General features: G+C 33.8%; 1 protein-coding gene across 1 annotated transcript in view; it reads left to right on the top strand.

Moving 5' to 3' along the window:
- Positions 1–3,688: 3,688 nt before the first annotated feature.
- znf804a (zinc finger protein 804A) overlaps positions 3,689–9,645 on the top strand; it is a 72,171-nt gene continuing 66,214 nt past the window's right edge. Inside the window, exon 1 of the mRNA XM_015358856.2 lies at positions 3,689–4,417. Coding sequence (XP_015214342.2) covers positions 4,307–4,417 — 111 coding nt within the window. The 5' untranslated portion in view covers positions 3,689–4,306. The remainder of the gene's footprint in view (positions 4,418–9,645) is intronic.

The raw sequence follows: 9,645 nt of genomic DNA, 5'->3' as shown, positions 1-9,645 counted from the left end.
CCACTGAGCCATCCTTCACTTATGTCCTCTGGTTGATATTTCATTGTTTATGTTGAAGAACTACACTGTGTTGACTTTGTCAGTGCTTTTGAGGATTCTGAATACTTGGAGCAAATCCTGTCTTTGTCTTCCCTGTTCAAAACTAAAAATGTTTGGTTCTTTCAGCCTGTCAGAGTAGGACTTTCCTTTAAGTTCTGAAATGCATCTGGTTGCTCTTCTGACTGATTCCACAACAGCAGTATCTCAGGTATAGTATGGTTTCTGGGAAATGTATTAGGGACAAAATCATCACTGCTCCTACAATATCTTCTGCTGCTAAATTGTACTTTTCTGGTACAATCTACACTGGGGCTTCCATGATTTAAAACCTACAAAGATCAAAATGCTAGGCAATGGGAGCCTGATGTTTTTCCTTGCAAAACTGCATACAGAGGAGTTAAAAGAAGTTCTTCTGCATCTTGCAAATATTTCTCCAACACTGTGATTTCATCTTTACTATTTTTTCTACCTAGCAGATTCACTGAATTCTATAAAATGTTTAAGCCTTACTTCCCTGACTGTTTCTTTCTTTGAATTTTTACTTCCACTCAACTTCTTTTCAAGGCTGAGTTGCGGGGAATAGGGAATGTTTTTGATTGCCTTTCATCTGTCGAAGGCTTCAGGGTTTTCACTGTATACAGTATCTGAATTGTGTTTTATTACTAACAACAAATTCACATCTGTTGCAGTAATTCTTTCGCAAGATGCCTCAGCATTGCTTAAGCAGACTGGTTTCCAAATACTGGAAGCTGTCTGAAGTGTAGACCTGCGGTGATTCCATGCAGCTTCATTTTCATTCTCTTTCCGTTGGTATAGTCTTTAATGACTATTCTCTGTCCTTTTTGTTTTATCATGGATGAAACTGTTCAACCCACAACTCCCCACCCTCCTTTACTTTTGTGTAGTAATTTTTTCTAGGATTTGGAAAAAGTAAGAAAATGACCAACATATACTGTAGTACTATATCCAGTATCTTTTGTTTTTTTAGAGATTATATTTTAAAATTAGTATTGTTGTATTTTTGCAGAGCTGAACAAACATAAATAATAGAAGGGGAAGCTACCGATTGTATAGGAAAAAACAATAAGTCATTATCAAGCTGTCAAATATGACATTTTCTTTAACATTTCTGCTGTTTAAAACTACACACTACGTTCAATTGAGATTTATGGATACCAATGTCTAAACACTGCTTTATTAAATACTGCTTTATTATAGTGCTTGCTATAAATCTCATAAATAATCATTTATACCTTATAATTCAGCTTCTTTCATTTTTATAACAAAGTACAAAAAAGCAATGTATATACAGTAGTTCTATGTCAATTTTAATATTTTCATGTGGTTTAAAAGTATTCTGGATTTCTCAACCTACTCCTCTTCCAAATATTGCATTTCAATTAGCATAATGTGAAAGATTATCCAAAGAATAGTGAAACATGACAATGTGAAAAATGTGTTACTTTATATTGTGATTGTAATTTTAGACATTAATAACTGAGTAGTACTGCTTTCAATCCTCCACCAAATTTGCAAAAGCCTCTTTTTAAAAATATAATCCTAATTTTGGTTATAAGAAACTCTCATTTTTTTTCATAGGGCCAAAAGGACAAAGAAGACACTTAGGTAAATGATTAATTTAGGTTATCAGCATGTACTTTAGAATTGGCTTATACTGTACATATGTATATATACAGTATACAGTATGTTTTGACACTATACTTATTTTTATTTTTTGTCTACTATAATGTCATAATCCATTCTGTGACTTGTTTCTAAATTGTATCCCCACCCTAATTATGCTTTATTTAATAATTAAACCTGACCTTTGCCAAGAGTTAATAGTTATTAGTTGATAGTTATTACAATTCTAATTTCAATTAATGTAGTTATTTAACTGTATTTAGCTAATAACAACCATTATCTTTTAACTCTCTATATATGTTCATCTGAAAAACAGCCTTAACCCTTGATCTTTAATTGAGTCATTCTAACAAAACATAAATAGCACCATTTATGTGGTGTGAGATTCATCTATGTTGATGACAGGAAACTCAATTATTTGTGAACAATTTATCTCCCGTCCTGTGTCATTATCTGAAGTGTTAATAATAGTGTACTGCAATTTAGCATATTAATTACTCTAAATAAAATAACTATATCACAATGTAGTGAATTTTCAATAAAAGCAAGTTAACTCTGAATATACAGGTGTTTAACATGTTAGATGAATGAGAATGAGGAATAAGAGTGGTATTACAACAATATAAAAATAATTTGCAAGTAAAATTCTCATAAAACAATATTAAACAAAATGGTTAACCTCTGGTGTTCACCAGGGTTTCATCTGGGGGCCTTATTATTCAGTCATTACATACTGTACAGCCACTGCAACAGTGTACTGTACTTAAATGAAATTGTTTCCATTTCAACAGAAATGTATAAATGTGCTCCATCTGACATTGACCTAGCTGTACAGTACTGTATGTCTCACGGCAGATTTTGGATTCAGCAAAATTTTGAATTCTTGACTAAACTGCCTTAAAACTGGTTCTTGAATCTAGACACCAGCTGAGCAGAATGAGAATGGTTATCTGGTTATTGATGGAGCTCAGGTCAAAAGAAGTTCTGAGGTCAGAAACTTCACTTTCTGTAGTTATTCTGGATGTATTTAAGATTCTTTTTTACTCCATAGTGGTTACATGTCTGAAATCCTGCATTATTGTATATTATGCCAGAAGGTTTGTTTCAGCCTTTATCTCCTCCACAATCAATTTCTATCATGCTTTCCTCCTTCTATTTTCTCCAATATACTCTACTAGACAAACTTCAGAGCATTCAAAATTCTGCATTGAGAGTCTTAACTTAATCTATAACCATTCTCTGTTCTAGCATCTCTTCACTGGCTGCCTGTGAAATTCAGGGTTGATTTTGACATTTTGTTGCTTAGTTACAAGGAATTAAATGGTGTGCCTCCTTTCTACATCAGGGATTTGCTCTATACTTACATCCCTGGCCGCTCTTCAGGTACTTTGAGCCAAAATTCACGCTGCATACTTACAGAATAATTTTTCACCAAATCAATCAGAGGTAATCAATAGTTTTAAATTACATTTTAAAAATACTTAATTCTGATATTTGCTTCTCTTTTACTTCCTTTTATTTTAGTGTAGTTAATGTATTATACTACACTTTGTTTCTGGCAGTATTTTAAAATGTAACAAATACGAGATGTGCCTGTTAAACTGCAAAGTTGTATTAACAGCAATTTACACAGAAGTAATTATCGAGCTTTAAGATTAATGCCCTTAATCAACACATTCAAAGACAACTATTTATAGAAGAGCTTAACCTTTAATTAAGACATTTCATTTAAGACAGGTGGCATATGCTGTTAACACTGGTATACTGCTATTGACACTGAAATGACTTTTATTATAGAAGGTTTAGGAATAGAAAAAATATTTTTTTATCAGACATACGTCTTACTCAGATTAAGACAATTAAAATAATTGGAGGTAAAGCAGCATACAGTATATCTTTGTAATAATACCCATGACTCCCGTTATACATGCATATGCCTGTCAGCTGTAGGCTCCTTACCTGATCCTCTGATTTCTAGCAGTTCATATGGCTGCTGCTACCACAGCTACTTGCAGTAGCCTGCTGCATCCTGGTTGGCTCGTGAGTGGGGCTGACTCAGTAGATCTGGAGAGGCAGTGTGTGACAGATGTACTTCTCCTACAGCCCTTGCTGTCAGACTAGTGGCTTCTTGCCATTGGCTCAGTGCATTGGACCAGCAACAGTGTACTCTATAATACTATGCCTGTTTGTGCCACAGTGAACATCAGAATTCTTTCAGCAGGAGAAGCTTGCAGCGAGCGGAGCTGCACTTCAGGCAGAGCTGAGTGAGGCAAGCTGAACGTTCTGCTGCCGATGCCAGTGGAGGAGAGCCAGAGCTGTTTTCATAGTGGACTGAATGAGGAAATCAACAAAAGCCGTGAATGGCTCAGCTCAGCTGCAGCTACCTAATGATGCCTGACCACTTTGGAAATGAGAAGAGTTCTTGGGGACAAAAATAAAGATTTTCCCACTTGATTCTTGAGTAAAGCACTTATCAATACCCTTACAAAACAAAAGGGTAATGCAGTTCTTCTGATCACTGGAGTTTACACAGCCTAGAATTTGGGACATACTTTTTCCTTTTCATTTGCTTCTTGTCTGGCTGAACTGTGTGCACTCTGTGCATGGAAGCTGTGGGTCCCATATGGCTTGTTATTATATTGTCATCAGCTCCACACACCTCAGCAATGGTCACTTTCGAAACATCAAGGGAGTTTTCAGGGGCCCGCTCAGCAAGAATGGAAACAAGACCTTGGTAATTATTAGTATTTTTACTTATGTGCACATTATTTACAGTATATTCTATTCCAATGATGTATGTTAAAAGGTCTTACAAAGCTAGATGCAAAAGCTGTTAGTTATTAGAGATTTAACTAAAACACTGAAAACTGCCTGTTTTGAAACTGTATAAAAGAGTTAGAAATTCACTTTATACACAGTTGCAGGGCTACTTTATCTTACTAAATGTATGATGACAGTATAGTATGTATTATCACAGATGGGAAGAATAAGAAGTGTTCCAACCAGTGACTGTAGGTCAATCTAGGACAGATGGATTTGGAAGATTATAATCCACATATACAAAATCTGATTAGATTTTTTTCCCCAATGTTCTCAGATCCACTGTAATCATGCTTATAAGGGTTTAACCCCTAGGTTATCTTATTATGCTTCTATCAAGAACTCTGGAGCAGATAAGCATGGATTCTCTGTCACTATACCATCTAACATTTACCCTTTTTAACTGGTGAACATATCTGGCACAAGATGAAAGCAAAGAAATTAGATAGAATATAATATTTATTTTTTAAATTCTTTGGTTCCTTAAAGAATGAGTTTAAATGCAATTTTGTTGTTTTTTGGTTTGGGAAGAAAAGTCTTAATCTAATGTTGAATTTATGTTTCCCAATAGATTTATGAACCTGAAGAAACTTCATAGTACTCCTTCTCAAAACCTTTTAAAGTGTTATTGAAAATGCATTGCATTTTTGCTTATTACACCTCATTCTGAGCATCATTTCTAGGTGAATGTGCCCTTATAAGAATTAAATATTTGTTTTGCATGAAAAATTAATGTTCTCCTGAGTGGAACAAATCCTGAGTGCACTTTATAAATCTAAAATCTGTGGTTAAAGATTAACATATCTCAAGCATTTGATAGTATGGTGGTAAAAAACCAATAAATCATTTCCAATCAATAGAAACGATATGCCTAAAATCCACGTAGCAACTAGCTAAGAATAATTATGTGAATCAGTCCAGCTCTTACAGAAATAACTCCAAGTTATTGTATTATTATTGCTGTAACCCTGATGTCATTTAACCTAAAATTAAGGAGGCTAGCAGGCATGAGAGTGGTTGTTACTTCCAATTTCACAGAGATCCATAATAAATATATGTGCCTGGCTTCAAGTTGTATATTGCGGTTGTAAATCTTTTGTCCATAGAGTGTGCTGTACAGAACAGCAAAATGTAACATTTAAAGAGCTTTAGTTTGAGTACAAGCAGAGGAAGCCTTTCAGGTTCAGAAATATTTATTTTTGAAAGCTTCTGTTGCAGAAAATATTTACTGTAAAAACTGATAAACTGACACCTAAGAGTTATTTCTAACCTTTAACATCAACTTAGAAATCTTATCAATATACAGTACAGTATAATAATTTGAAAAAAGAAAATTCGCAGTGAGAAACAAGATTGCAGCAGTATGCTATATTGATATTATCAAGCATAACAGCAATCCTATTATTCACATAACCTAAATAGTCAATGTCCATTTATTCCCGTAATTAAAGACACCTGTACACTGATAATTGTTATGTCAAAAAATACAGTCTGGAATCACCTGTTGAATAAAAACATACTAACCTTTGTTTTTGCACTCCAAAAGGTAACAACCGAAATTCTCACTTGCGCAAATAATTAAAAAATAAATATGTTGTCTCAGACAAATAGTCATCTTTTTCAATTAAACATTCTATGTATTTTTGTAATTATTCTTAGTGTTAAATTATTTTTAGCCTGGATTGTGAACATATTGGATTATAGCAATATTGTTAAATCTGATGAAGGTTTTTATTTTCTCAGGCAATGTTTATTGTGGTTCATTGAAAGGAAAACAAAAGGAAATCTACTGGCACCTTAAAGGGGAACTAAGCCTTCCCAGCTTAGCGCAGCATCACATGAAAGGTTTCAAACTGTTATCATTAGCAAAAGATTTAATTTCATGCAGTGTGGCTGCTGAGCTTGCAAGACTCAAAGCAGACCCCAAACAACTAGGGAGTTGTTGTACTAAGCAGCTGAAAATGCAAAGGCAGTCAGCACAGAAAATACAGTGTCTTTACAAGCCTCGTTTTTAAAGAAATTTGTTACATATAGAAAATATGACTGTAAAGAGATTATCCATTATGTCACACTTAAAGACTATATAAGACTAAATAGAGCACAGTTTGTTTTCTTAAGCAAATTGTGATTACTCCAGTACAATTTTGTATCTGTTAACATCTTATGCTGTCTCACAACATTGGTTAGTGGTTAAATTGTAATGTTTAATTAATCATTTAAAATATTCATGACAGAATTCCATGAAATTGAATGAAAGAATTAGTTGTTTAATACTTCTCTTTTTGAAGTGCTTAATGTTTGCATTTGTAAAAAGCTATATTTTCAACATACAGTAACATAAGTTTATTATACTGTTATAAGTTTCTCTGCATTCTAGAGATGTTTCATGTTGCTTTGAATAATAACATAAGAACAGAACAAGAGGTGCCCATTCAGTACATCTAATTTTGGTTCAGTCTGATCCCACATTTTTTCTCATCAGTTTTGATTTTCTTGAGTCACTTTTACATATCATTTGATTTTTTTTCCATTGTTGATTTAATTCTGTTTCTTGTCAAAGTATATTATTATGATGATGTATTGGAACAATTCATCATTGTCACCTGCATCTACTGTATATACATTGTAGGGCTTAAGCCAGAATCATCATATGCACAGCTAATTTGTAATACAAAGAGTATCCTGCCTCCTTCAAAACCCAGCTTCAACACTACATGAATTAACTTGTAAAGACAATATAAGTATCTTTGATTTAACTCCTCTAGAGTTTGCTTGCTTGTCAGTGTGTAAATGTGAAATAATCGATTGAGCATGAAAATAGAACACTGCTGGCAAAGGATTTCTAAAGAGTTTTGTTACACTGGAAAGTTTTCTGTAACTTCAGTGACCTATTGTAACTGATCAGTTACAACATCTTGCAATGCATTTGCCCAAATACATTTTTTCTTACTAGAGTAGCTGTTTTAATAGCAATTATAAAAGTCTGTTCAGGATGGAATAAGAATTGTTCTAGTAGACAAAATACAATAACAGATGTTTCAAGAATAGAAGAAAAAACAGACTTTCACCTTAAGCATACAATACTTTGAAATTTCAAATTCGGTGATGCAATTGTTTAAACCAGTTGTCTTATTCAGAACTAGAACAGCGATGATTGCAAAGGTTTTATACCAATCTCTGAAGACCAGTTCAGCGCAACCTATTTACTATTCTCAAAAAAATAAACATCTCAACTGTTTTGTTAGTGAAACTGATCAACTCCCCTTATTGGCTGCTCTTTTTCATTTCAGCTGGAAAGGATACACTTGTCATTAATCTTCAGACTGTATTCCTGCACAGAGTACATGCATTCCTGACTTTATGACAAGAGACACACAAAGAAAAAGACATGCTTTGATTTATGAGCTCTACAGTTAGATACATAGGAGTGTAAAACTCCAACACCTCCCCAGTATTTTTCGGTTAACGCAGTGTAAGGGCTTTTTAACCTGAGTACAAACCTTTGCATAATTTACAACATGCTGTATTCTCAATGGTCTGGCTGTCAGGAGTAGTAGAGTAGCACACATCTGAATCACTAACATCTTGTCTGTTTAAATGGCTGTTTCTTCCTCAGAATTTATTTTCTACTAATTGCGAGCTGTGCTGCGAAGGGATGAAGGGGAGAGCGAAGAGTGCCTTGCAATGTGTGAACGCAGACTGATCACAGGGAAATTTGATAAAGTCAGCCTTCTGCTTTGCTGCAATGATTTTCTAACTGCCATAGTCAGGGGCTTATTGCTTTTTGAAGAAGAAGTGTGTGATTATACAGCTGTTATGCCCCAATCAAACAGATACCATTTTATAGATTCAGAGTTTAACAGCTGGGGTATACGAAACCACTGTTTTGAATTCTGTCCATATTAATTATTTGACTACAAAGTCATTCAAATTTGTTGAAAAGCAGTGAATTGCAATTTCTCTCAACACCCCCACCCTTCACAAATGTAATCAATGATATACAGTAAAGTGCTTTTATTTATTTGAAGTATTTTACCATATTACAAATGAGACAGGTCGGTACTTCAGAAGTACTTTTTTTGCACACATACAGTATGCGCTATGACCAGGTAAAGAAAATAGCTCCTAGTTCCAATCACTCATTCCAACCTGGAGAACCTTTTTTACTCTATTCACTCAGGATAAATGTTGCACATGCTAATTTAAAGCTGTCGGTGCCTGCCAGCCTCTCTTAGCTGTTAGAATATCACTGTTTAATTTGCATAACCCCACATGTTGTTTCAGGAATGTTACATGAATTTGAGATTATACAACTATTCATATATATTATAATCAAAGCAAAGTTATTTTGGAATAACCTTGAAAAATAACATCTTGCAAACAGAATTGTAATATCAGTTAAAGACAGCCTTGTTACACAGAGTGAGGTTTGAAGGGGTTTCCACAATGGACCACATTGTTTGTGTTAGCATTTTTCACGTTTTTGAGGGCACTTTGCTTAAGTGGAAACTGTTAGCTGGGTAAAACGTTTATGATTTTGAGTTATTTAACATTATTTTATTAATGTCCCTTAATGTACATATATACAGTAATATTTATTTTGCGTCATAATGGTCATTTCTAGAAAAGAATAAAAATAGACACTGTATTTAAAATCAGACAGAAAATAATATGTTTTAAGAAGTGGCTTAGTGTTCACACAGTAGTGAAAAACCAAAGGGTATGTCTCATTCACACTATTCTTTCCATGAAAACATTAATCTAAATAAACAGCGTATTTCTGAGTCACAAAGCTACAGCTTTACTGTTTGCAGCTCTTGGATTTTTGGTCTCGTACAAAGCATGAAACTAAAATTGTATTTCACAGCATAAGTGAACAGAATTGACTGTATAATGCATTTTAAGTTGCAAGAGTTTTTTTTACTCCTTTTAGTATTTAACATATTTTAAAGAATCTTGGATACTGCATCTTTTTAGGTTAATGTTTTGGTTTTATGTGGCATAAGAGCATAAACCACAAACTTGTTAAAAATATTTGTTTTTAACAAATTTGTAATTTGTATTTGTGCATTAAATCCTTCATAACAGGCGTAACACAAAATAGGCATTGTAACAAAATATATGGGAAGTCTCCTATCACCT

Source organism: Lepisosteus oculatus, chromosome 12 (genome assembly GCF_040954835.1).
Source record: "Lepisosteus oculatus isolate fLepOcu1 chromosome 12, fLepOcu1.hap2, whole genome shotgun sequence".
Lineage (NCBI taxonomy): Eukaryota > Metazoa > Chordata > Actinopteri > Semionotiformes > Lepisosteidae > Lepisosteus > Lepisosteus oculatus.
Note: the sequence above shows the minus strand (reverse complement) of the source record. Positions and strands in the feature narration are given on the sequence as shown.